Source organism: Thamnophis sirtalis, unplaced genomic scaffold, assembly GCF_051295495.1.
Source record: "Thamnophis sirtalis isolate CommonGarterSnake01/CBP01778 unplaced genomic scaffold, rThaSir2_p1.2 scaffold_2, whole genome shotgun sequence".
NCBI classification, from domain to species: Eukaryota; Metazoa; Chordata; class Lepidosauria; order Squamata; family Natricidae; genus Thamnophis; species Thamnophis sirtalis.
In genome coordinates, this window is record NW_028261382.1 from 28,463,100 (window position 1) to 28,490,055 (window position 26,956).

At 47.7% G+C, this 26,956-nt stretch overlaps 1 protein-coding gene across 5 annotated transcripts in view; it reads left to right on the plus strand.

Moving 5' to 3' along the window:
- Positions 1 to 26,956, plus strand: part of STRBP (spermatid perinuclear RNA binding protein) — a 94,976-nt gene that overhangs the window by 55,601 nt on the left and 12,419 nt on the right. For 3 of the 5 annotated variants that reach the window (XM_087704575.1, XM_087704578.1, XM_087704576.1), the window contains exons 4-16: positions 936 to 1,101; positions 2,656 to 2,800; positions 10,199 to 10,293; positions 10,442 to 10,537; positions 13,216 to 13,327; positions 15,065 to 15,162; positions 15,315 to 15,426; positions 18,635 to 18,727; positions 20,564 to 20,763; positions 20,878 to 21,036; positions 23,680 to 23,814; positions 23,912 to 24,052; positions 25,705 to 25,822. In XM_087704575.1, the coding sequence (XP_087560701.1) occupies positions 936 to 1,101; positions 2,656 to 2,800; positions 10,199 to 10,293; positions 10,442 to 10,537; positions 13,216 to 13,327; positions 15,065 to 15,162; positions 15,315 to 15,426; positions 18,635 to 18,727; positions 20,564 to 20,763; positions 20,878 to 21,036; positions 23,680 to 23,814; positions 23,912 to 24,052; positions 25,705 to 25,822 (1,670 nt within the window). The remainder of the gene's footprint in view (positions 1 to 935; positions 1,102 to 2,655; positions 2,801 to 10,198; positions 10,294 to 10,441; positions 10,538 to 13,215; positions 13,328 to 15,064; positions 15,163 to 15,314; positions 15,427 to 18,634; positions 18,728 to 20,563; positions 20,764 to 20,877; positions 21,037 to 23,679; positions 23,815 to 23,911; positions 24,053 to 25,704; positions 25,823 to 26,956) is intronic. The other 2 variants (XM_087704577.1, XM_087704580.1) reach the window with 1 other exon arrangement.

The following is a 26,956-nucleotide window of genomic DNA, read 5'->3' on the forward strand; positions in this document are numbered from 1 at the left end:
CCTTCAAGGAAGATAAGGGGGGGGGACATATCCCAGAGTTTCTGGAGCAGAAAAGGGACAGTGACTGAAAGAAGGGTGGTGGTGGTGGTGGAGCCTTAAATGCAAAATTTATTAGTGGTTAAAAAGCGGTGATGTGGCAGATTATGTGGCCCAGCTGTGCCGTGTCCTTACATCAACGTGGGGATTTTCAGAGGCAGCAGCTGCCTGGTTGAAGAGGCTACTCTGCGTAAGAGCCCCTGTAGGCTTCCATTTGCCCTTCAGTTGCTCTCTGTGTGAGTGTGTGTGTGAGTGTGTGTGTGTGTGTGTGTGTGTGTGTGTGTGTGTGTGTGAGAGAGAGAGAGAGAGAGAGAGAGAGAGAGAGAGAGAGAGAGAGAGAGAGAGCTGAGTGCCCAGCATTTTCTGAAATCCCAGCCACCCGTTGTCACTGAGCTGTTGACACAATGCTCTTGGTGTGAGTTGCGTTACACTCTGGAAGCCAAAGCAGCTGCTCTAATGAGTTAACAGCCTGGAGTTCACATTTCTGCACGCTCCGAAGCCTTGTGCGTCCCTTGTCAAACATTCTGGAGTTAAGAGAGTCAAGCAGGTGGGTGCAAAATACAATAAGAATAATAAGAATAATAAGAATTGCAAGGCGTAGAAAGACTGTGTCAAAAGAAAGCAGAGGTGGCATCCATAGCCATAAGATTCTTCAGTGCGATCCCCAAAACAACTGGAGTACCGTTATGAGCACCGTTGGCATTGACAAAAATCCCCGTTGGTCAATTGCAGAAGGCAGCTTGGCTTGGAACAGCTTACATCCTGCAATGTAATACCATCAAATGTCCACATCTGTCCTTGGGAAGGCTCCATAGGTGGGCCAAAACCTGCCAAATCCAGTCTAAACAACGGTCTGACTGTGCCACCAATCACCATAACGACATTTCCTCCTTCCCCAGGGAGCAAGGTGGCCGGATCTTGTGCGGCGTGATGAGGATTGGTTTGGTGGCCAAAGGCTTGTTGATAAAGGATGACATGGACCTGGAACTAGTCCTGATGTGCAAAGAAAAGCCCACAGAGACCCTCTTATCCCTCGTCAAAGACAATCTACCTGTCCAAATCCAGGTGAGCCAAACTCAAGAAGTCCACATTTATAATTAATCCTGTTGCTGCATCATGTTTTATTCTATCAGCGAGTGTGTGTGTGTGTTCCAGCATAACTCTGGAATGCCTGGCCCATTAAGGAGAGTGACTGTGGCGTCCTAGAGCGGCAATTGTTTGTGATGTCATGGGAGGGGGAAGGGAAAACCTGGGCCGTTAAGGAGAGCAAGTGCAGTGTCTTAGAGCGGCAATTGTTTGGATGTCATGGGAGGGGGAAGGGAGAGCCTGGGGCTGTTAAGGAGAGTGAGTGTGGCGTCCTAGAGCGGCAATTGTTTGTGATGTCCGTTCCTTCGCAGCTTCCTCTGGAAAGCCAGCCGTGACGTTTGCCCTCCAGTGGAACAATGGGGAAGCGCCTGATGAATTTGGGGCAAAGAGCCAGGATTGTAAACAGGGCGGGAAGGAGGAGCGCGGATGGGAGGGGGAAGGGAGAGGCCAGGGATGATGGGCATAGGAGTAGGTGGAAGAAAGACCCTTCCCAATGCCTCCCCGTCATACAAACGCTTTGACGTCTATAAATACCCAGGCCGTGCCGGGTATTCAGCTAGTGTTTTATATTATCTGGGCATTGAAGAAATGTTTCCCAGCCTTTATTTATTTCTTTATTTATTGCTTAACCAAGGAAAAATTGGGGCAGTTTAAAAATGCATCCATTTTTCTCTGTAACACAGGTTGGCCTCTGGAGAAGGTGAGAGAGAAAACTGTGCAGGTTCCTTTGGTTTTTCTCCCCAGGGTTTCCTCCCCCTCCCCCCCCCCCTCTTTTGCTGCCGGTTGCTGGAAGAAGCATTTTGAAGGGCATTTTTCCTTGGCAAGGTGTCTTTTCTGAGCTGAGCAAGAGCAGCCCCCACCCCCCCTGCTGCCCACTGCTGAAAAGTCTGCCCTCTAAAAATCCTGCACCAGATAGGAAATACAGTCCTTGTAGATGTTGTTCCTGCCAGTCAGCATAACTAAGAAGAGAAATCTTATTCTTAGTGGATCGTATTGTATAAGGTGGCTCAGTGTCTAAGCCCTAGCGCTGTGTAATGGAGTGAGCTCCCGTTACTTGTCCCGGCTTCTGCCAACCGAACAGTTCGAAAGCATGAAAAAAATGCAAGTAGAAAAATAGGGACCACCTTTGGTGGGAAGGGAACAGCGTTCCGTGCGCCTTCAGTGTTGAGTCATGCCGGCCACATGACCCCGGAGACCGTCTTCGGACAGCGCTGGCTCTTGGGCTTTGAAACGGAGATGAGCACCGCCCCCCTAGAGTCGGGAACGACTAGCACATACGCGCGAGGGGAACTTTTATCTTTTTTCTTGACTGTTCTTGGATGCTCCAGGAATCCTCTGCCTGCATTTCTAGCGAGGCATAAAAAGCCAATCCCCCCAATGACCATTTTCTTCCCCAGAAGGAAAGACTCAAAAGGATCGCTCGGCTCCTGCTGCGGGTTGTTTAAATGTTTACAGCCGCAGAGGCGAAGGATGAGTGTTTCTCGGCTGGGCTCCAGCTTTTCTTGACAGAGCCGGTTTTCTGGATCGTTTCAGAAACTCACCGAAGAGAAGTACCACATAGAGCATCATCCCAGCGAAGCGGCCATCGTCATCCGTAGCACAACGGGGCTCCCGCTGACCCTCAAGGTGACCCTCACCTCTCCGCTAATCCGGGATGAACCCGAGAAGAAGGACGGAGGTAAAGAGAGTAGTTGGAAGGGAAGGGGCTGGTTTGGGGTGATAACGGGTCTCCCTTGGCCCCATGGGAAGGGTGCGTAGCTGCTGACCTCCCCTGGCCAGTGGTAGACCCAGAGTAGATCCAGTCTTCTTGTGGGACACCAAACCTAGAAGAGTCTCACGTCACCAAATAGCGATAGACTTATATACCGCTTCACAGTGCTTTTACAGCCCACTCTAAGCGGTTTACCGAGTCGGCCTCTTGCCCCCAACAATCTGGGTCCTCATTTTGCCGACCTCGGAAGGCTGAGTCAACCTTGGAGCTGGCCAGGGTCGAACTGCTGGCAGTCGGCAGAATTAGCCTGCAATACTGCATTCTAACTACTGCACAGCCCCGCCCTCGAAGACACTGCTTGAATTTCCAGAGGGATAGAAACTTATAAATTTCCTACGATGCCCCCCTGATTCAGAGTCTGACAAGGATTTGGCTCGGCCCCGATTTGCAGCCAGCTATTTTGGTGTGAAACGAGAGCCAGTGTCTGGAGTGAGCTCTCCCCTAGGCTGTAGAAAAGTTTTATTTCTACAGTCTGGAAACGGATGCTCGAAGGCCCAGGGGGTTGGGATTAGATGGGTTTTGGTCTCCTTCCAGCGCTGAAAGCATTCAGATCAGGGGCGCGTGCATTCACATTTGCGAACCGGTAGGGAAAGTAAATGATTCAGATTTCTGGATTTGGGTCTAAGCACCAGGAGAGCATTTATAACCTGACATTAAAAACCTCCGGAGGTTGTGACCTCTTTCACTAGATGCTGGTTTGGAGGTAGAAGAGGCAGTTTCTTGGTTCTTTTCTAATTAACGGATTCTAGGAACAAGTTCTCCGTTAGTGCCAAGGAACGAGAAAGATTTCTTTTCTTTAAAAAAAATAATTATTAAGCTTTTTTTAAAACGTTAAAAAACAAAACACGAATTTCTGCTCATTGCAGCGAGTCCATATCAGTATTGTTGGTTATTTACATAAGCTCTATTTCTGTATTCTCTTAATATATTCTATATTGTATAATATATCATGTAATCAAATGTATCAAAATTTCCAGATATTAATATAAAGAAGAGAAGAGAAAGGTTTATTAAAGTCAGTCCCTGTTTTCTGAATTTTATAGTCCTTTGAATAGGATTATGTCCCACCAGGTAACCTTCATCACTGATGTTTCTTCTGCTTTGCTGTCGGTTGACGATATCGAGTCTGGTCAGTTGACTTTAAATGCTATCCGGTGATGAACAGGGGGGACAATTATTGTGAGAAAAGGCCTCCGAACCACAACAATGTGTGACTCTGCTTTTCCCACAAACGAACAGACACGCCAGTCTCGAACAAAACCTCGGTTGCTGCTGACTCCCATGGCCGAACGGGATGGCCATTTGTGAAATTCTATCTGGTTCGTTCCTTGCTGGGCCCCTTCTCCTGTTTCTCTGTCCACCTTGACCTCCTCTGTCCACCTTGACCTCCTTTGCAAGAAGGAAGTATCGGAGGCTGGCCTCCCGTCTGTGTTAAGGAGAGGACGGCAGTGAGCCCAGCATAATTTCACAGTCCCCCCTCTTCTCGAAAGGAGACACATGGTGCGGCAAGCCGGAAGGCCCGATGCAAAAGATGGCTTCCAGGCCTGACGCTGTGGAGATCTTCATACTTCAAATTAAGCCCAGGCTACTCAGTGGGATGGCTTAGTTAGTTGATGGGTTTCTATCTTTGTTTCGTATCCTGCCATCCCTTCCTTCTCCAAGTGGACTTGAGCTTCTGATGTCGCTGAGCCTCCCTTTCCCTGTGGTTGATCTCTCCCACTTCTGGGTTTACCCCATAGGGGTCTTCTTGCCTTCCCTCCATGCAATATCAAGCCAACATCACTGTAGGCCACGCGTCCTAGATGTTGGATCTACTGTCTTCGGTTGGGTCCCGAACAGGTCCCGAATGGAGCCCAGAGCAAGTTGGATCCATGCCCCAGCCATTCAACCCCATTTTATTTTGGGGATTGTTGCTGTCATCCTAACCTTTCTCGTCACCACGGGCCGCAAAATGGCATGCAGAACCATCCCGCAAGGAACGCGCGGCCTCGCTGTCCTTCGCGCCGAAACCTGGAAGAGCAGCGTTCCATCCTGCATGTACGCGCCAACAGCCGAGCTTTCGGTTTTCGGCACGTGCCCAGTGAAGAGCAAGCTGGTGCGCATGGAGGTTCAAGTGCCGGCACATGCATGCACCACAGAACGCTGTCCTTCCGGGTTTTGTCACTCCCGCATGCGCGAAGTACAGCTGGTTGGCACGTATGTGGCCACTGCAACGCAGGCGTCAGCGAAGCCGCGCATTCCCGTGCAGGACAGTCCATGCCACTTCCATAGGTTTGCCAACCCGGTCCTAGACCCAAATCTAGGCATTGCACAAATTCTATTGCGGAGGGCACAATTGGATTTCCCTGCCCCGATGCCACCAACTGAATCCTTTTCAGCAGCAAATCTTGGAACTCCGGGTATTTGGTTGGCACTCTTCCCAAAACTGTGCCATGCAGACAAAAGAAGGATTCAACACACGCTCTTTTTACTATTGTTTTTTTTTTAAAATTTGAAAAAAATCCAAAACAAAAAGGGTTTTTCTATTGTGAGTCCGTTTATTAATCTTGGTCCATTTGCTGTCTGTTTTTCGATATAGTGAAACTGTGTCTTTATTGATGGTCTATCATTTGGATGAATGGCTCTTCTGTTTGACCATTTTTTTCTCTCCCTCTCTCCTTGGGTGGCGGGGGGTGACTCTCCCTTCCCCTGCCCTGTACCAGCTGCTGGGAGCAATGAATGACAGCTCCCCCCCCCCCAACAACAACCCTCAACTTTCTCCCCCATCGCATTTGCTCTGTGATTTCATGGACCTCAGCTTGAGCCTGACCCAACCTTCAGATATTTCTTCAGTTCCACTTCCAAAGAACTGAGGCTATTGAAAATGTTGATTTGCTATCATTATGGGTTCTCTCTGCCTCTTTTCTTCTCACTCTGCCCCCCGTCGTTTTATGGACCCCATAGCTTGAAGTCAGGAAAAAAAGAGGGCGGGGAAAACCTGGGTTTCTGGGTAAAGGTTTGCTGGCGTACATTGAGGTGGCCCATTGTTGGGCCAAGAAAGGCATCCAAGGGAGAAGAAGAAGAGGTCCATTAACCTCTAGAGGACCCAGATTCCACCTTCCATCCATTTGCAATGCTAACCGCCCCTTCTTTCTTCACCCCGGCCGCCTCCGTGGAGTAAATCATGACCTATTGTATCTCTTCAACCTTACCTAGAACTTCCTTACTAACCTTTCACCACCATTGATGGACAGGCATGAACCGATGACCATTTTCTACCCATGGTTTTTTTCCCCCCAACTGGTCCTCTCCTTCTCTTCCTCCACCCACCCAGCTCCTCTTTCCATTCTTCTCCCCCACCTGGTACCCTCCTCCAAGAGTTTCACTCTCGCAATCACCCCCTCCAACCAGGAGGCGCAACCGTTCGAAAACACAGCAGCGTAACGTCTCCCCGTCCCTGTTGTTTTCCAAGGTCTTCCCTCAACCTCTTCCAGCATGGCTCCTTCAAGGAAGCATTAACCAGCACTTGGAGGGGAGGGTTTATCTTCCTCCCACGGTGAAACCATTAAGACAGAAGAAGGTGGGGGGGGGGGCAGTCTCTAAATCATCATTTGTCCTTCCCTTCGCTCTGTGTTAATGGTTACCCAAACTGCACGATTTGAGTGAAGGAAGCTGCTGGGACCATCCGTGGTTGGTGGAGATGGCCTTGGAGACGGACAATCTGTCGTTGTTGTTTTTTGCACACACACACCCCAATGCCTTTCAAGCAAAGTCTTGTCACCATTATTTGTGACAATGCCGCTCCATAAATTTGGTTAATTCATAAAATCAACGCCATTCGCCTTCCTTGAAGCACAAACGCTACCAAAAGCTCTATCCGATCCAGATAACCCCCAGATCCATGGATGAGTGATGAATTCCTTCTCACAGGAGAAGGGATTGTTTTGCCGGCTAAAAAGTTGGGGAGAGGCGGGAAGAAACAACAACAACAACCACAGCTAACTTCCTTTTTTTTTTTTCCTTCTTCTTCGGGAAAACCAACCAACCGAACTCCCCCCCCCCCCCGAAACTAGAGTTGTGTCCTTGTTGTGCTTGTGAGCCACTTGAGGGCTAATCCTGTTGATGACTTTGCAGCTTTCATTGGGCGTCTCTTACCCGCCGGTCACGCCAGTAACCCTCCGCCGAATCAAAAACGAAAAATAATTTTAAAAAAATTCAACGCTGCAAACATCACAAAAGGGTTGACTGTAACTGTGTGAGGCTTTGCGGTATCTCAACAAGACAAGAAGACAGAATGCGAGACAGGTTTTTTTTGGAGGTTTATCCTCTTTTTCGTCTTCCTTATGCCCCATGGTGTTGAGTAAGAGCAGAGGTCTTCCATCTTGGCCCCTTTACCACTTGTGGGCTTCCAACTCTCGGAGTTGCAGGCGTTGGAAATCCACAAGTGGTAAAGTTGCCAAGGTTGGACTATAAAGGTATGGCTGAAAATACAAAACCATAAATGGCCCTTAGTGGGACGCTAAGATGCTGAGCTTGTCAATCAGAAAGTTCAGCAGTTTGAATCCCTAGCGCCGTTTAATGGAGGGAGCTCCCGTGACCCGTCCCAGCTTCTGCCAACCGAGCAGTTCGAAAGCAGGTCAAAAATGCAAGTAGAAAAATAGAGACCACCTTTGGTGGGAAGAGAACAGCGTTTCGTGCGCCTTTGGCATTGAGTCATGCCGGCCACATGATCACGGAGACGTCTTCGGACAGCGCTGGCTCTTTGGCTTTGAAACGAGGATGAGCACCACCCCTTAGAGTCGGGAACGACTAGCACATAGGTGCAAGGGAAACCTTTACCTAAATTGCCCTTCCGACCACAATTTGCATTGTACTGCACACTTCCCAGCCAGCAACCTCCGTCTGTGTGTGTGTGTGTATTCAGTCACACACCCATCAACTGCTTCCTTTCCCCAGAAGAGAGCTTGAGGAAGTTTTGACAAAGTTGACATTCTTATTGCTGGTTCAGAATACAATATTGCTCCTGTCTTAATTTAAAAACAAAACAAAAAAATTAGCATGGTTGGCCACCATCCAAAGCTGAAGGTTGAATTTCCTGAGTCCTGAATGGGTTTGTGCCCATTTAACAGATTAACACAGTTGGAAAGGACCTTATAAGCCGGTGATGGTGAACTTTTTTGGCACCAAGTGCCCAAACTGGAACTTGTGTGTATCTGCGCATGCCGGAGTGCCGAACAGCTGGTCTTTGAGTTTCTGGCACGCTCAAGAGTGCCAGCCAGCTGATCTTTGCACTTTTGTGCCTGGTTTTTTTTGCTGTTTTGGGGGGCATTTTCAGGCCGTTTTTGAGGCCAATATGTCCGGAAAACACCCCGGAAAATGGTCTGAAAAATGGCTGGGTTTTTGGCCATTTTTCGGGCAGTTTTCTGGCGCTCCGGCTCCCGCTAAACCCAGCATGCACAGTGGAAAGCCAGAAGAGCAGCTGGCGACAGTGCCGTGCTCACAGAGAGGGCACTCCGTGCCACCTCTGGTACACTGGCCATAAAGTCACCATCACGGTTATAGGTCATCTAGTCCAACCCCCTTCTCAAGCAGGAGACCGTACACCATTTCTGACAAATTTAGCAAACTCGGTAGGCCAAATATCTTAAAAGTTGTGGGTGCTGAATCTTATCCACAGTGCCTTTGATTTGATGACAAGGGACGAGTCCCGAGAACTTGTTCACAGATCTATTTCCCGCCAAAAATTACTTCTACCTAACGAAGGAGCAAAGTATTTAGATGTTTGCTGCATGCCTTATCTCAAAAGATAGAGAAAATGGATGAAGCCAACAGCTTTTTCCCCTCCTTCTAAAGTTTATGGGCCACGCCACGAGGCTGGAAGAACAGAAAAAGAGGATAAATGTCAATGATTTGTTGCTTCCTTATCCAAAATTGTGAGGAGAACGTTTAAAATAATAAAAGTTTCTCTCTCAGCAGATTCCTGGTTTGGCTCTGAGGGGTTTTGATCATTGCTTTTCTGAAAAAGCAGATGATAAGTAGGTAACCTCACGAAAGCAGCCCTCAAACCTTTTGGAGGGAGCAGAGAAGTTACTAAAAGTCTCAGTTTCAGTCTCTCTCCCCTTCTCCCTCTCCTTCTCTCCTTCCCTTCCCCCTCTCTTTTTCTCTTTCCTTTTTCTCTTTTCCTTTCTCTCTCTATTTCTCCCCTCTCTCCCCCCTTTGTTTCCCTCCCATTCTCTATCTTTACCTCTCTTTCCCACTATCTATCTCTTTCCCTCCCTTTCTCTCTTTCCCTTCCTTCCTCTCTCTTTCCCTCCTCTCTCTCCCACTTTCTTTCCCTCCCTCCCCCCTCTTTTCCTCTTTCTCTTTCCCCTTCTCTCTCTTTCTCCCCACTCCTCTTTTTCTCTTTCCCTCCCTTCCTCCCTCTCTTTCCCTCCTCTCTCTCTCCCCCTTTCCCTCCCTCCCCCTCTCTCTTTTCCTCTTTCCCTTTCTCTCTCTTTCTCTCCCACTCCTCTTTTTCTCTTTCCCGCCCTTCCTCCCCCTCTTTCCCTCCTTTCTTTCTCCCTCTCCCCCTTTCCCTCCCTCCCCCTCTCTCTTTTCCTCTTTCTCTTTCCCTTTCTCTCTCTTTCTCTCCCACTCCTCTTTTTCTCTTTCCCTCCCTTCCTCCCTCTCTTCCCCTCTCCATTTCTTCCCCTCCCTTCCCCACTCCCTCTATCTCTCTTTCTTTCCCTCTTTCTCTCCTCTCTCTCTCCCCCTTTCTTCTTTCTCTCTCTTTCCCTCCCTCTCGTTCCCTCTTTTCCCATCTCTTTCCCTCCCCTCTCTTTTCCTCTCTCCTCCCTCTCTCTCTCTCTCTTCCTCCAAATTTTCTTTTTGCCTCGAGAAACCACGAGAACGATGCAAAGCAACACACTTTGTACAGTCTGCCCCAAGTTCTTTTTTAACCAATTAATAAGATCCCAGATTGTCTGCAAACACTGGAGAAAGAAAAAAAACAACAACAACCGGCCTCTGTTTTGCTCCTTGTAACATACACACGCCTAATTACTACTATTTAAAAAAGAAAAGAAAAAAGAACCTGGCACATGTGCTAAATTTTTATTTATTTGTTTAAAAATATATATATATATATATATGGGACGCCACCTTGATAGGACCTAAAAATTACGGAGTTAAAAAAAAAAATGGAAGCCAGGGCAATTCTGGGCGTCTTATTAAAAACTCTCTTTCTGTCTTGCTGGCATTTGTTCTGTGTTTGGGGCATCAGAATTGTCTGCTTGTTCCAACTCTGCATGTCTCTTTTTGTTTCCTCTCATATTCCCATCTCCCCAGTAGACAATACCCCGGTGAAAGAGCCTCCGGATTTACTCAGCAGGCAAAAGTGCCTCGAAGCTTTGGCGTCTCTGCGACACGCCAAGTGGTTCCAGGTTGGGCTTTTTGTTCTTACCTATCGTAGTCCTTTCAAAAGTTTTCTTCTTGTTTTTTTTTTAAAAAGAAATAATAATAATGAAAGTAGTTGTTTAGGTTTGCGGGCAGCCTGCAGACAAGAACGGGAGCATTCTGGTTTTCTTTTAGGCCAGAGCGAACGGGCTAAAGTCGTGTGTGATTGTGCTGCGAATCCTGAGAGATTTATGCAACAGAGCTCCTACCTGGGCACCTTTGAAAGGTTGGGTGAGTGTTCGCTTAATCCACGTTTGCAAAAAAAAATTGCTTGGGAGAATGCAGCCCCATCGTTAATCTTTTGCCGCTTCTGGTTTCAGATATCGGATAAACTGCCCTCAACCCCAGCCAGTTCCTTCTCTAAACGTACCGTATTTTTCGGAGTTTAAGACGCTCCGAAGTACAAGATGCACCTAGCTTTTGGGGAGGAAAACGAGAAAAAAAAATCTGCCTCTGCCTCCCATCAATTTGCCTCCTTGCAGCAAACAGCAAACAGCCTGTTTCAGTTTCAGTTCAGCCTGATTAGCACAAGGGGGAAAAAATCTGCCTCTGCTCCCAGCAATTTGCCTCCTTGCAGCAAACAGCAAACAGCCTGCTTCAGTTTCAGTTCAGCCTGATTAGCACAAGGGGGAAAAAATCTGCCTCTGCCTCCCAGCAATTTGCCTCCTTGCAGCAAACAGCAAACAGCCTGCTTCAGTTTCAGTTCAGCCTGATTAGCACAAGGGGGAAAAAATCTGCCTCTACCTCCCAGCAATTTGCCTCCTTGTAGCAAAAAACGTGTTTTAATTTCAATTTCAGCACAGCCTGATTACTACAAGCAGCTGATAGTTGGTTGGATCAGCCTCTCCACGATCAGCTGTTTCAGGCTGCAGGGATTGCCATTGCCTATTGCCGCCTCCGCACGCGCTGTTTTCGGCCTCTGCACACCCCATTTTCTGCCCGTTTTGGGTGGCAGGGATTGGAATGGGTGCAAAATGAGGCACGGAGATGGCAACAGGCAATGGCAATCCCTGCAGTCTGAAACAGCTGATGGTTGGGAGGCTGATCCAACGGACAATCAGATGGTTGTAAGTAATCTATCTGTGGTGAAACTAAAACAGGCTGTTTGCTGCAAGAAGGCAAATTCCTGGGAGGCAGAGGCAAAGAGTGGGGGCCGGCAGGTGGGCGGGGCTACATTCAGTGCATAAGCTACACCCATGTTCACCCTCTTTTGGGGGGGGGGTGTCTTATACACCGAAAAATATGATAATCCTTGCAGATTTTAGTACTTTGTGTGGAACTTGGGTTTAAGTTACTTGTCCGTGAGACAAGAATCTTCAGGGGCAAGCACCCAGTTGAACAACATCTCAAGAACTATCCTTGACCATCCATGGTCCAGGATTGTCTCCTAAGCCAGGTCTGTTGAAAAGAAAAGAGCATCAGTGCAACCCTTATTCCTTTCAGTGAGCAAGGAGGACCAAGTTTTCACAACTACCACGTAGTACTTCCCAAGTTTGCCCTGCAAAGTGATGGATCCAGAGCAGAAGTCCTAGCTCTCCCTGCCTAGAAGAGCACTAGTAGAAGAGCAGATGTGCAGCTCAGGGTTGAACAGTGGAGGTCTTGGTGCCTCCTGAGCTTGATTTTTGGCTTGCAGATGTTTCATTACCCAACTGACTAACATCATTGATGAGGGGCACCATTGTTGGTACCCATCTCTGCTACAGAGCAATTTCCCCCATCCTGGAATATTATTAGATTTTTTTTTTTTACGTATTCCACACAAGGGATTTTTCTCCCGGGTCCAGATTGATGTATTGGTTGATAAGAGTGCCAACACAATGTTCTCTACAGAAATTGTGTTCTGATCAGAGGTGGGTTCCTACCAGTTTGCACCTATTTGGTAGAACCGGTTCATCAAATCTACCGAACCGGTTAGAAGAGGTTCCATCAGTGGACCCGGAAAGCAGGCCACACTTACGGAAGAGGTTCTAAAAAAATTTGAAAACCACCACTGACACACACACAGAGACACACACAGAGAGGGAGGGAGGGAGGGAGGGAGGGAGAGAGAGAGAGAGAGAGAGAGAGAGAGAGAGAGAGAAACAGACAGACTGACACAAAGAGACAGAGAGAAAGAGAAATAAATAAATAAATAAATGAAAAAGAAAAAGTGAGAGAGAGAGAGATGAAAGAAAAAAAGAAAAAGGGGACAGAGACAAAAGGAAGGAAAGAGAGAGAGAGAGAGAGAGAGAGAGAAAACACATGGCCGGCAAGCCACTCCCACCAGGTCACATGGCTGACAAGCCTCTCCCACAAAGGAGGCCACACCCACAAAACTTTTGAAACTCACCACTGGTTCTGATGTAAACATTGAATTTGGATAAACACCAGAGGTGGGTTCCTACCGCTTTGGACCACTTCGGCGGGATAGGTAGTAACTTGGCGGCCTGGTTGCTGGGACCGGCAGCGAACCAGGCCTACCATGCCCCTGAACTGGTTCTCTTGGTGGCCCCTGTAGGCGCTGCCATCTTGTTTTTGGCTTCTGCGCATGAACAGAAGCATTTTTTAGTACTGCGCACTAAGTGTGTGAGCTTCGCGCGTGTGCGTCCCTGAGCAAACCGGCAGCCGCAGCCGGAACTCACCCCCCTGGATCACACATACTGCTTGCTTGTGCCCATTGTACACTCGGTGGTGAGTGGATCTCCTAACGCCGATCGCCAGAACAGGATACGATTCTCCTTTGGTGGACCCAAACGTTCAGCTACCTCCAAGAAGAGGGCGGGATTTCCGAACTGTATCTACGACGGATGGAAATTATTTGGTCCCTTTCTGACCTCATGCTTGGACCTGCCTTGCCCGTCCGTCAGTCTTTCTGTCTTTCTGTGATGTTTTTATAGCATGGGTACTGACCCCATCCAGTTGTCTTCCAGCCCCTGGAGCTGCTGTGCGAGAAAGCCATTGGCACCTGCAACAGGCCGTTGGGCGCAGGGGAAGCTCTCCGGCGGGTGTTGGAGTGTTTGGCCTCAGGCATCCTGTTGCCAGGTGAGATCCGCCAAGCTTTTCCTCAAAGGTTGACCGGCCATGCATTGATGGACCACTGTAGCATGTCCTGTTTGGATGGACGTCTTCTGGTTTGCCGATCCTGCAAGTTTAGAAGACATCACTCCAATGGGCGGTCTTCTTTAACTAGGAGACTGAAACGGGTTGTCCATGCAGTGGACAGTGAGGAGGTTGCGGAGGACCAGTCCTGGAGTCTGAGGAAAGCTCAGACGAGGGCTCTGTGTCAGAGGCAGAGATGGGGCCGAGGCCGTCTGGCAGTGATCAGGTGCCTTCGGAGCTAGACAGCCGTGAAGCAGAGGAACAGCTGGAGCCTGTTCCCAGTGTCTGCATGCGCAGTGGTGCCAGAAGAAAAGAACAGCGGAGAAATCAGGATCGACTTGGGAGTAAATCTACAGGTGGACGGTGAATGGCCCCTCCCATAGGAATTAGAAGAGGAGCGAAAGGGGAGAGGGCTTTTGCAGGAAACAATTTGTTCGTTCGATCGTTAGATTCGTTTCAGGAGTGTGAAGATCTGTGCATGAATCTCAGAGACTCTGTGCCCAGTCTTTCCTTGCTCATTTGGGAAATATTTACATGGCAGCTTCCCAAGGCAGATAAGGTCGGTGGTCATAAATACTCCTTTGAAAGACTCTTTGCCTGGCCTTGGCTGAATGTGAATGAGAGGAATTCACATTCGTTTAACAAAAGGGGTTTTGATAGGACCGGGACTCTGCCTTTTGGGGTCAGAAAATCTTGAGAGTGGGCAAAGGTCTTCTCCTAAGATCTGTTATTGTGGAGTGATGACACTAACGTAAAACCTTTCTGAAAACATGACCTAATTTTTGAGGTTGGCTTGAGGAATCTTGGCTGGTACAAGTGAAGGATAGTTGGAAGGAGCCTTTTTTTATTCCCAGCTGTCTCCACAGCTTTTCTCTTTAAATCTTCCTTATGCAAAACTGATGCAAGCCAACTGATAACATGGATTAGGTGCCCATCTCTGTTGTGGCCCACCAGCGACCAGCGCAGCTAGTGACAGACTCAGGCAGTGAGGAGGTTGGGGAGGAACCTGGGCCAGTCCTGGAGTCTGGGGAAGGCTCTGATGAGGGCTATGTATCGGACGCAGAGAGGGGGCCAGGGCCCTATGCCAGTTATCAGCTCCCTTCAGAGTCAGACATCAGTGGGGCAGAGGAACAGCTGGAGCCTGTTCCAGTGTGCGTATGCGCAGAGTGGCCAGAGGAAGGGAGCAGCTAAAGAACAGAGTCCAACTTGGGAGGAAGGCCACAGGTGGACGGTGAATGGCCCCTCCCAAGGGAAATAAAAGACGAGCGAAAGGGGAATGGAGTTTGCAGGAGAACATTAGTTTGTTTAATTAGTGTGAAGATTTGTTTGTGACTCTCAGAGACTCCTTACAAAGCTTCTTGTACAGCTCGGTGTTTGGAAGATATCGGCCTGGCAGCTCTCCAAGCCTGATAAGGTCTGTGGTGGTCAATTCACCCTTGAAAGACTGTTTGCCGGGACTTTGCTAAAGGCGAATGAGAGGAATTCACCGTAGCTTAATAAAAAGGGGTTTTGTTGGGACAAGGAGTCTCCTTCGTCATTTTGGTGAAGCCTAGGTCGGAACAATCTCTTAACTAGCCCTTTTCCTCCCACCTTATTTTGTTGTTACTCTGTGGCATCAGGATTATGGTTTTGGGGGTCCACGGGATAGGCTTGAGAGTTGAACTCCTTCCTTGTGCCTAGGTGGGCCCGGCGTGCATGATCCCTGCGAACGAGAGCCAACGGATGCCTTGTCTAGTGTGACTGTTCCACAAAGGGAAGCCATAACCCATAGTGCCCAGGTAAAAACGCGCCAGCCACCTAGGTTGGCCTTCTTTCCCTCCAGCAATGGAGAACGAGGTCCTTGGGGATTAACCCTTGGGATGATGGGTTGAAAGCTGCCCAATCTATGGAGCAGAGATATCTTTAATGTTTGACCCATTTTCATTTCCAGCATGCCCTGAGACTGTCGGCCTTCGGCCAAATCTACAAGGTGCTGGAGATGGATCCTCTCCCTTCCAATAAGTCCTTCCAGAAATATTCGTGGTCGGGGGCTGACAAAGAAGGTAGGTGCACCTGAAAGCAGGACAAGAAGGAAGGGATGGAAACTAATCCAGGAGAGAAGCAGCCTTAGAACTAAGGAGGAATTTCCTGACACTTAGAACAATTAGCAATAGCAATAGCAGTTAGACTTATATACCGCTTCATAGGGCTTTCAGCCCGCTCTAAGCGGTTTACAGAGTCAGCATATTGCCCCCAACAACAATCCGGGTCCTCATTTTACCCACCTTGGAAGGATGGAAGGCTGAGTCAACCTTGAGCCGGTGAGATTTGAACAGCCGAACTGCAGAACTGCAGTCAGCTGACGTAGCCTGCAGTGCTACACTCTAACCAGTGCGCCACCTCGGCCCTTTTAATTAATTTATCCGTAGAGCAACTTGCAGCAAATTGTGAAAACCCTCCATCACGGGAGGTTTTTTTTTTTTAAGAAGGCACTTGACAGAAATGGAATAGAGTTTCCTGCCCGAGCAGGGGTTGGACTAGAAGGCCTCCAAGGTGCCTTCCAGCTCTGTTTTTCTGTTCATTCTCGATGTCAGGGTTCCAGGAAACACCCACCAACTAAGTAAGCGTTTCCGCAAAGTCCCATTTTATTAGAGAGTAGCTGATACCTGGCATTGTCTGGGTATCGTATTTTTTGGAGTATAAGACGCACGGGAGTATAAGATGCAACAAGGTTTTGAAGAGGCAAATTTTAAAAAAAGTGTTTGCACTCTGCAGATCTCCCCAAAACGGCCCGTTTTTTTGCGAAAAGGGCCCTTTTTTTTCCAGAAAAAGGGCATGCATAGCCTTTAGGAGGCTTGCAGAGTGCTCCTGGGGGGTGCCCCCCCCCCAAATGATCAAAAAACAGTCCTTTTTTTTGCAAAACCGGGCCTGTTTATTGTTTTTAAAAAAGTGCATGGATAGCCTTTAGCAAGCTTATAGAGTGCTCCTTGGGGCTGAGGGGGGTAAAATTGAGCAAAAAACAGGCTGTTTTTTTGCTCATTTCTGCCCTTCCCAGCCCCCAGGAACTTCCTAGAGGCTCTCCACGGCCATTGTGGTGAAGGGGCGGGGTTTCGGGAGGCAAAAAAATGCTGTATTCAGTGTATAAGACGCACCCAAATTTTCAGCCTCTTTTTTGAGGGAAAAAGGTGCGTCTTATGCTCTGAAAAATAGGGCATTTATTTATAGGGGGGAAATGTCCGGACCAAACGTAATTTCTAATGTTGGATTTTCCCCCTCACCAGAGGGAGAGCCCCCTTGTGGAGTACTGTGAAGCCATTACCATGGCAACTCCACTGTGCTGCACAGTAGAAGCCATTTTATGGCAGCACAGTAGAATCCGTTTTAAGGCACAGCAGGCTGTATCTTAACAGAACACACACACCGAGGGTTTTTAGGGGTGTCTTACCCACACAATATTTTTTTCCAGATGATACGTCATCTGTATACCAAGTTTGGTTGAAGTTACTCAAGCCATTCCAGAGTTATGCTGGAACACACATACACACATAGCCATTTTTTTGTATCTAAATAGAAGATAGATATAGATGTCATATTGGCACATCTGGGAAAACCCGAATCTGAAATCCCCCCAGGTTTTCCCCAACCAAAGGAAAGTCCAAGTTCCTACTCAGCACCCACATGTCCCAATCAGGCCACCATCCTAACCAGAGTGAGCTTCCCAGTCACGCCTCTCCAGATGCAGGTTGAAATGTCCTTGACTCCCAGTGAATGAATGTTGTGGTTGTTATGGCTATGCATCTCACCCAATCGCCATCCAACCCCCCCCCCTCCCAATTCCTGCCGCATGCCCATTCGCCAAGTGTGGCAACCCGGAAGATCCAAAGGATCTTCCACAGTCATCACCTACAATTCATATTGTTACATATTTTAAATCAAATATATTTATATATATATTACTATCATCACACCTCAATCTTCATATGACCATAATTGTTTTTACGTCCTTTTATATAAAATATAAAAAAAAGAGCCAAGGTGGAGCAGTGGTTAGGGTGCAGTACTGCAGGCCACTTCAGCTGACTGTTATCTACAGTTCAGTGGTTCTAATCTCACCGGCTCAAGGTTGACTCAGCCTTCCATCCTTCCAAGGTGGGTGAAACGAGGACCCAGACTGTGGGGGTGATATGCTGACTCTGTAAACCGCTTAGAGAGGGCTGAAAGCCCTATGAAGCGGTATATAAGTCTAACTGCTATTGCTATTGCTATTCCAAAATTTAAAGCAAAACCACATGACGACATTCCATTATCTATTTTCAATATCATCCGGCAACATTCTATCTTTGTGAAACGTTCTAAATAAAAATTAATTATGTTTAATAACAAAGTTTCTAAACCTCCTTTCTTAATCACTGTTTACAATTTATATCCAATTTCCCTTTTATCACATCAATACAAATATTACACTATTATCATTATGTTCATATACAAATAAATAAAAATATATAAATAAATCAAAATTGTTGTGGCCCGCCAGCAGAGCTGATGGCAGACTCAGACAGTGAGGAAGTTGGGGAGGAACATGGGCCAGTCCTGGAGTCTGGGGAAGGCTCGGATGAAGGCTCTGCATCGGAGGCAGAGAGGGGGCCAGAGCCGTATGCCCAGTTATCAGCTGCCTTCAGAGTCAGACATCAGTGAGGCAGAAGAACAGCTGGAGCCTATTCCCAGTGTGTGCATGCACAGAGGTGCCAGATGAAGGGAGCAGCTAAAGAACAGGGGTTGATTTGGGAGTAAGGCCACAGGTGGATGGTGAATGGCCCCTCCCAGAGGGAATAAAAGAGGAGCAAAAGGGGAGTGGAGTTTGCAGGAGACAATTAGTTCACTTCATTGGCTTGTGACTCTCCTTGCCAAGTTCTGCAGATCTCGGCCTGGCAGCTCTCCAAGCCAGATAAGGTCTGTGACTGTAAATCCTCCCATGAAAGACTTTGCTGGATGTCAATGAGCAGAATTCACAGCAAATTATTAAAAGGAGTTTTTGTCGGGACCAGGAGTTTGCTTTATGCTCTTGGGAAGCCTTGGTCAGAACATTAATAGAGAAACCCCTTCTCTAACCAGCCTAGAAGGGTGGAGCCCACAGCCAATCTTCCTTTTTGCAAAAGGGTTTTTCCCCCTCAATTCTTTTTCCGTGGCTCAGCTGCATCGTCTGCCAACAGTGATGTTTGCCTTTTCTCTTTTATGCAATTTTTTTTAAAGATTCTTTTCTTTTCTTTCTAGGCGCAGGTTCTTCTGCCCTAAAGAGGCCTTTCGAAGACGGATTGGGGGATGAGAAAGACCCCAGTAAGAAAATGAAGAGGAATTTGAGGAAAAGTAAGGATGATTATTTCTTCTCCTTCCCTTTCATTACCACCATGTATGTTGGTTTTTTTAATTTCTAAGCTGCCCTTCATTCATCTCTGCTCCACTGTCAGCTAACTCTTGCCGTGGGGAATTTGTGGTCCTTGTTTAGTGACTGCCTCGTTTAGCCACTGTTTACAGTTAACGACAGTGAGGAAAAAGTCGCTGGCTTTTTACGACTAGTTTACAACACAAAGGAAAGTTGGAAGTAAGACTGTGGCCTGGTTTCACTGAGCAATTGCTTCGCTTAACAACCGAGTTCCCTACCCCAATTGTGGTCACTAAACAGCCCTTTACATATTTGCCTAGCAACAGCTGCAAATTCTGCGTCTTGAATCGGCCAGAATCAGCACTGATTTCACTCTAGTAAACAAATGAAACTAGAATACCCCAATTTTCTCTGTGTAAAGATTACTGGATTCTTTTTTTACAAACATCAGCCTAGTCAATTTTGGATTGGGATAAAATCTCTGCTTGCTTTTTTTTTTTTTTTTTTTTTTTGGCAAGTGTTGGGTATTACCTTTCAAACAAATTCCAAACATTACCTGAGAGCTGGCTTAAGAGAATTAAATTTAACAAATCAATAGATTAGATGAATGTGAAAGAAACGGAAGGAAAGAAGGAAGTAGAGAAAGAAAGGAAGAGAAAAAAGTAAGAAAAAGAATGGAAGGAAGCAAGGAAGGAAGAAAGAGAAAGAAAGTAAGAAAAAAGAGAGGAAGAGGAGGAAGGAAAGGAAGGTGAAAGGAAAGATGAAGGAAGGAAATAGTGAAAATGAAATGTAATAACTAGGCGTAATAAGATTATGTTTATGTGTATTGAAATGTCTGTTACCCAGATACCACCCCATCCACGCATTGATATGTATAAATAATATAAGAAAGAAAAAGAAAGAGGAAGTGGAGGAAGCAAAGGAAGAAGGAAGAGAAGGTGAAAGGAAAGATGAAAGAAAAAAGGAAATAGTGAAAATGAAATGTAACAACTAGGCGTAATAAGATTATGTTTACGTGTATTGAAATGTATGAAACCCAGGTACCATACCATTCACGCATTGATACATATAAATAATATAAAATAAAAATTTCATTGGAAAGAGAAACAAGAAGGGAAGGAAAGTTTGTTCTGGAAAACACCAGCCTATTCTATTCAGTTCTTCCATTCAGACAATAAAGTGATTTCAGTGTCCCCTTTTTCTGGAAATTCTCAATTTTGGCTCCAGGATCACCTGGTGGTCTCCTCACCCTGCTGAGTTTCTCAGAGACAAGGGAAAGATCTCCAAGACCCCCAAAGAGCTTACAGGAGTGGAGAAAAGCAGATTTCTCCCCCTGCTCCCCCCCCCCCCCTACAGAAGGCATGGCCTTGGCGTGCCCCGTACCCATCCCATCTTCCCCCATTCTTAGCCTGTCTGTCAGTTTCGGGTTAATGTCAGGTTCCAAAGAGAACCCAAAATTAAATCCGAGTCCAGGGCAAGCGATTGCTCAAAGTTCCAATTTATTAAGAGAGCCACATTGGCACATCTGGGAAAACCCGAATCTGAAAGTTTCCTGGTTTTCCCCACCCAGTCGAAAGTCCAAGATCTTGCCCCCCACCCACCCACAAACTCATCACATGGTTCAATACTTCACTGCCATGCTGGCAGCTTCCACCCATCCAGTTCCGGTCTGGTGCAGAGATGCAAAGACAAAGGATGACCTTGGCTTTCTAGAAAGAATGTTGTTATGGCTAAGGATAATGGAAAGTGTGGCAGGCCAAAGATCCAAGAGAAAAGATGGCTGCAGGCCTGACACCGTCTCTTTCTTGGCTTCCTTTCAGTCCTTGATAGCAAAGCAATAGACCTCATGAATGCCTTGATGCGGCTGAATCAGATCCGGCCCGGCCTCCAGTACAAGTTGCTTTCTCAGTCGGGGCCCGTCCATGCCCCGGTCTTCACCATGTCGGTCGACGTGGACGGGACGACCTACGAAGCCTCAGGACCTTCCAAGAAGACCGCCAAGCTTCACGTAGCTGTGAAGGTAAGCCAGCCCGCTCTCTGGTCTTTTGGCCTTTCTTGGGTGTCGGTTGGGGTCGGGGGACGGGTCGACAGCTGGGCTGAAGGAAAATATCTCCTTGATATGCGATTCATGCAGGTGTTGCAAGCGATGGGTTATCCCACCGGCTTCGATGCAGACATGGAATGCACGAGCTCCGACGAGAAGTCGGACACCGAAGGCAAAAACGAGACTGTCTCTTCAACCACGAGCAATAATAATGGCAATTCCACAGTTGATACCTCTGCAACTTTAGAGGTGCGTCTTCTTTCTCCTCCCTCCCTTCCTCTCATTCTCATCTTCCTTCCATTCTCAACTCCTTCCTTCCTCTCATTTTCATCTTCCTTCCTCCCTTCCTTCCTTCCTTCCTTCCTTCCTTCCTTCCTTCCTTCCTCTCATTCTCATCTTCCTTCCTTCCATTCTCAACTCCTTCCTTTCATTCTCATCTCCTTCCTTTCTTCCTACCATTCTCAACTCCTTCCTTCCTCTCATTCTCATCTCCTTCCCTCCTTCCTTCCTTCCTCTCATTCTCATCTTCCTTTCTTCCTTCCTTCCTTTCTTCCTTCCTCTCTTCCTTCCTCTCATTCTCATCTTCCTTCCTTCCATTCTCAACTCCTTCCTTTCATTCTCATCTCCTTCCTTCCTTCCTTCTTCTCATTCTCATCCCCTTCCCTCCTTCCTTCCTCATTCTCATCTCCTTCCCTCCTTCCTTCCTTCCTCTCATTCTCAACTCCTTCCTTCCTTCCTCTCTTCTTTCCTCTCATTCTCATCTTCCTTCCTACCATTCTCAACTCCTTCCTTCCTCTCATTCTCATCTCCTTCCCTCCTTCCTTCCTTCCTTCCTTCCTTCCTCTCATTCTCCTCCCCTCCCTGCCTCCCTCTTTGCATTTCTTGTTTCTTCTCTTATGAGGTCGAAAAGTTTCCCCTTGACCTGCCAATTTCTGGGTCAGGAGAGAAAGCACAGAAACACCATTGGTTGTGCCCCTTTAGGCGCCAATGATCTAAACCCAAAATTGTGTTTTTCTTTTTCTTTTTCCCACCTGCAAAGCCCTTTGCCCAAGGCTGTTAACGGCAGGCAGGGTTCCCCCCCCCCCACTTCCACCCTTTTACTGCCCTTCCCTTTGTTCTCCCTTTGCCCTTTTCAAAAAAAGAAAGAAGAAGAAATGAAGCTGAAGGTGGAGCTAGGTAGGACCCAATTGATTTCATCCACCCTAGACTTCGCCTGTGGCGGTTCCGGTGGGTCCAGGGATGCTGTCCCTGGGACACCCAGACTGTTACGTGACCTTCCCCTCGCTCAGCATCGGAGCAGGCGCCTCGGAGTAACTGGAAACTTTAGTCTGGAGTATTTCTGGCTCAGGCGGGCAGAAGGAGGAGGAGGAGGAGGCGGGGAGATGGCCAGTTATGCAGGGAGACATTATAGCAGTCTTCCAATATCTCCGGGGCTGCCCTAAAGAGGGAGTCCAGCTATTCTCCAAAGCACCTGAAGGCAGGACAAGAAGCAACGGGTGGAAACTAATCAAGGAGAGAAGCAACTTAGAACTAAGGAGAAATTTCCTGACAGTGAGAACAATTAATTAGTGGAACAAGTTGCCTCCAGAAATTGTGAATGCTCCAATACTGGAAGTCTTTAAGATGTTGTTGGATAACCATTTGTCTGAAGTGGTGTAGGGTTTCCTGCATGAGCTGGGGGTTGGACTAGAAGACCTCCAAGGTCCCTTCCAACTCTGTTATTCTATTCTATTATATATAATCAGGTGTGAAAACACTTGTGAGCGGAGGTTGCTGTAGGCATGAGACCACAGGGTCCAGGAACTATCTGCCTCCCCTCCTTGTTTGAATTGTGCCCGAGTGGCTTCTGTTTGACTGATAGAAAGATCTCGAGCTGCCCCTTCCCTCCTTTCTCATCTCCGTCTGTCTATCCGTCCATCTCTTTATTGTCTATTTGCCTGTCTTCCTTCATTCTGTCTATCTATCTTCTCTTTCTGTTTATCTATTCAATTCTCTCTTTCTCTCTCTCTCTCCCTCTCTGCTTCTCTGTCTCTTCCCTCTATCCATATTCCATTCCATTCCTTTCTTTCTACATTCCATTAAATTATTACCATATCTCTCCTCTCTCCCCCTCTCTCTACCCTTTACCTGCCTACCTTTTATTTATTTATCTACCCTTTCATCCATCCATATCTGTCTGTCTGTCTGTTTGTCTCTGTCTGTCTGTCTATCTATCTATCTATCTATCTATCTATCTATCTATCTATCTATCTATCTATCTATCTATCTATCTCTGTCTATCTATCTATATCTATCTATATCTATCTATCATCTATCATATCTTTCTACCTACCTACCTACCTATCCATCCATCCATCTACCTACCTATATCTATATCTATCTGTACCTACCTATCTCTCTCTCTCACTACCTACCTACCCATCCATCCATCCACCACCCACCCACCCACCCACCCACCCACCCACCCACCTACCTACCTACCTACCTACCTACCTACCTACCTATCTAATATCGACCTCTCTTTCTCTCTCTCATCTGTCTATCTATCTATCCATCCATCCATCCACCCACCCACCTATCCATCCACCTACCTACCTATCTATATCTATCTCTACCTCTCTCTTTCTATCTATCCATCCATCCACCCACCCAACTATCCATCCACCTACCTACCTACCTACCTACCTATCTATATCTATCTCTACCTCTCTCTCTATCTATCCATCCATCCACTCACCCATCCACCTACCAACATACCTACCTACCTATTTCCCTTCTGATTCCTACCAATTGCGGGAGAAGGGAGAGGTCCTCACCAAACATTGCACATGATGAAACCAAGGGCCCCTGTGGCCCCTGGCCCTCAACTCCCCCCCCCCTTGCTTCTCCTAGGTCCGAACTCAGGGTCCCATCCTCACAGCCAGCGGCAAGAATCCGGTGATGGAGCTCAACGAGAAGCGGCGAGGCCTGAAGTACGAGCTCATTTCGGAGACGGGTGGAAGCCATGACAAGCGGTTTGTGATGGAGGTGAGGAGGGAGGGTCACCATCAGGCTTGGGACTTCCTCTGGGGGCAGGGGGGATGTGACGCCCAGCCAGGGTGCTCATTGCCAATCTCGTTTCCAGGTAGAAGTCGACGGGCAGAGGTTCCGAGGGGCTGGCCCCAACAAGAAAGTAGCCAAGGCCAGCGCTGCCTTGGCGGCTCTGGAGAAACTTTTCTCTGGGCCCAACGCGGCTGCCAATAAGAAGAAAAAGATTCTCCCACAGGTGAGGGGGGAGGGGCCGCATCAGAGGGACCCCTGTGCAAGCTTCTGAAGTCAGCAGAAACCCAGAAGAATTGGGTGGGACGGGGGGGAGGATTTGGGGGTGGAGAGGAAGGGAAGGACAGCATCTCCCCAGGTGCTGTCTCCATGGTAGAGGGGCCACATGTCAACTCCGGTGAGCCCACAGTGTGAAGATCCCAAAGGATGACCTAATTAATTTACGAGCCTCGAGACAAAGTTCAAAAGAAATCCATTCATTTATTAGGATCAACATTTTGGCATGTCCTTCTGTGGAGCCGAAACTGATTTCCACTTAATTGCGTTTGAGCTTTACCCCCCTGTATCCCCTCCCTTCTGTCTGTGTCATAAATCACATTCACCAACAAGATGCTACAGCAGGCTATGAGCATGCACATTTCACACACCAGCTGTAGGAATATGAGATCTCACTCTGGCCAAAGGTATGCATGGAATTCTACTCCCTTTTTTTTAAATGTTGACTTGATAGTAGTCATGGAAACACTTTGCAAGTTGACATGCAGGCCCGGAGCTACCATTTGGACAGGGGAAGCTATGGGAGCTGCCCTTGCTAGCTTACTAGCTGGAGATCTCCCTCCTCCTCCACAAGCAATCCAGCTGAGAACTCTCCATCACTCTTTATGACTGACTGCAGGCTGCTTTCCACTGAGAACACCCCATAATTGATAACTGACTGACAGAACAATCCATGGCTGATTGACGGGTGGTTTTCACTCTGGGTCATGGGATGATGGGTGTGTGGCCTAGAGGTGGAACTCTCGCCTCACATTCAGGAGGGTGTGAGTCCAATCCTAGATTAGAGGCAGATATTTCTCTCTCTGGGCACAAGGAGAATATATCTGCTGAACAAAACTCCTCATTGGCAACAGGAAGGGCATCTGGCCACTCAGCTCCATTCAGTTGACCACAAGGGATTATGGGGTCGTTAAGAGAAGATGATGACTAAGCAGTCACTTGTCTGAAATGGTATAGGGCCGTGATGGCGAACCGATGGCCTGTGTGCCCAAAGTGGCACACGAAACCAGGTCGTCTGGCGCGCACGGTGTTGCTCATTCCTCTTCCGGGTTTCTGGTGTAACGATCAGCTGGCCTTCGTGTGTGCAGCAGTGCCGGAAACTGACTATATCTGCTGAACATAACTCCTCATTGGTGACAGGAAGGGCAGTAAACACCCAGCTCCAATTGGTTGCCCAAACTCCACCCTGCAAGGGATTATTATAGGGTTGTTAAAAGGAGATGATGAAGAAGGGAGTGGGGAAGTAGATCCAGCTGGGGAGGGGATTGAGGAAGGGGTTTGAGCAGAGCCGGAGAGGACAAACTGTGGCCCTTCCTGACCACTTTGTGGGGAAGTGAAAGCCATCTGCAGATGTTGTGCAGAAGGAAGCTAGAACATGGTCCTTACTTCACTCATCTTGGCCACCAAATAGCTATTTTCTCTGCTCTTGAGGAATCTCGTTCTTCTGATCTGCAGCCCGATTGGTCCTTCTTTCAGTAGATCCTGACCCTCCCCAGGACCCGAATCCCCCTTGGAAGATGACAAAACGAAAGGAAGGGAGTCAGCAGCAGCTGGGATGCTTTCTTTAGTTGGTCTTCATTCTTCTCCGCCTCTCTTCCACAGACCAAAGGAGGGATCGTAAACACAGCCATGTCTGCGGCGGCGCGAGGAAGAGGACGAGGGTCTCCCATGCGGGGGGCATTTGTCGGGGCGGCAGCAGCCACCAGTTACCTGGCACCAGGTAGAACCAGCCAGGGTTATCCTGTGGTTGTAAGAGGGGGGACAACAGGCCCTACCATGGCTGACTATTAAATAAATAATAATAATCCATTTTTATCCACCCATGTTGGTGGTTGCCTGCAAGTCACCATAATCGCAAAGAGCAGATATTCTGGAAGAAACCCTTAACTTCTGGGAGTTTGATGTCCCCCAAACTTTAAAGTTGTCAAGTTGGGAGGCTCCCGCTATATACTACATCTCACTGAGACCTACTATGGTTAGTCCTTGGACTTATGATGGCAATTAGGACTGGGATTTCAGTTGCTAAACAGTGTGGTCATTTCAGCGAGTCGTCACGTGACTGGATCTGATTTTTCAACCCTTATTAGGGTGTTCAGTCAATGAATCACACTGTCAACTCTCAGTGTTGTCACGGGGCCAGAATGTGGGGGGAGGGGAGGTGCATTCCACGCATGCTCTCGGCTGGAGTCGCATGTCGGGTTACTGCTGCTGGTTTGTGAGGGCTGCATCTTGTAGGGTAATGTGGAAATCTGTCCGATTTCCTAAAAATGCCCTCATTGATTCGTAAGCATCGAATCAAATTTCCAATACAAAACCAGCCATTTATTAGGAGCTCCATTAGGCAAGATCTGTTCGCAGTCAAGCCTCTGCTTTGTTTGATTTATCTTTGAACTTTACCCCGGTTCCTTCCCTCCCGCCAGTCTGTGTCATAAATCACATTACCCTATAAGATGCACCCCTCCCAAACCTGAGATCCGACTCCAGCCGACAGTATGGGTGGAATGCACTCCCCCCCCCCATTCTGTCCCCATGACAACACTGAGAGTTGACACACACATTTATTAAATGAATTGAATTGAATTTATTATATTTCTATGCCGCCCTTTTCCCAGAAGGGACTCAGGGCGGCTCACAACCCAAGTCAGGGGGGGGGGGGGGGATAGGGGATACAAATATGGAAAAAAAGACATAGACAAACAATACCACAATTTTAAAAACAACTCAACAGGCACACCATTCGAGCGGGGACAGGAACTCATCAGCCCCAGGCCTGTCGGAACAGCCAGGTTTTAAGGGCTTTGTGGAAAGCCTGGAGGGTGGTGAGGGTCCGAATCTCCACGGGGAACTCGTTCCA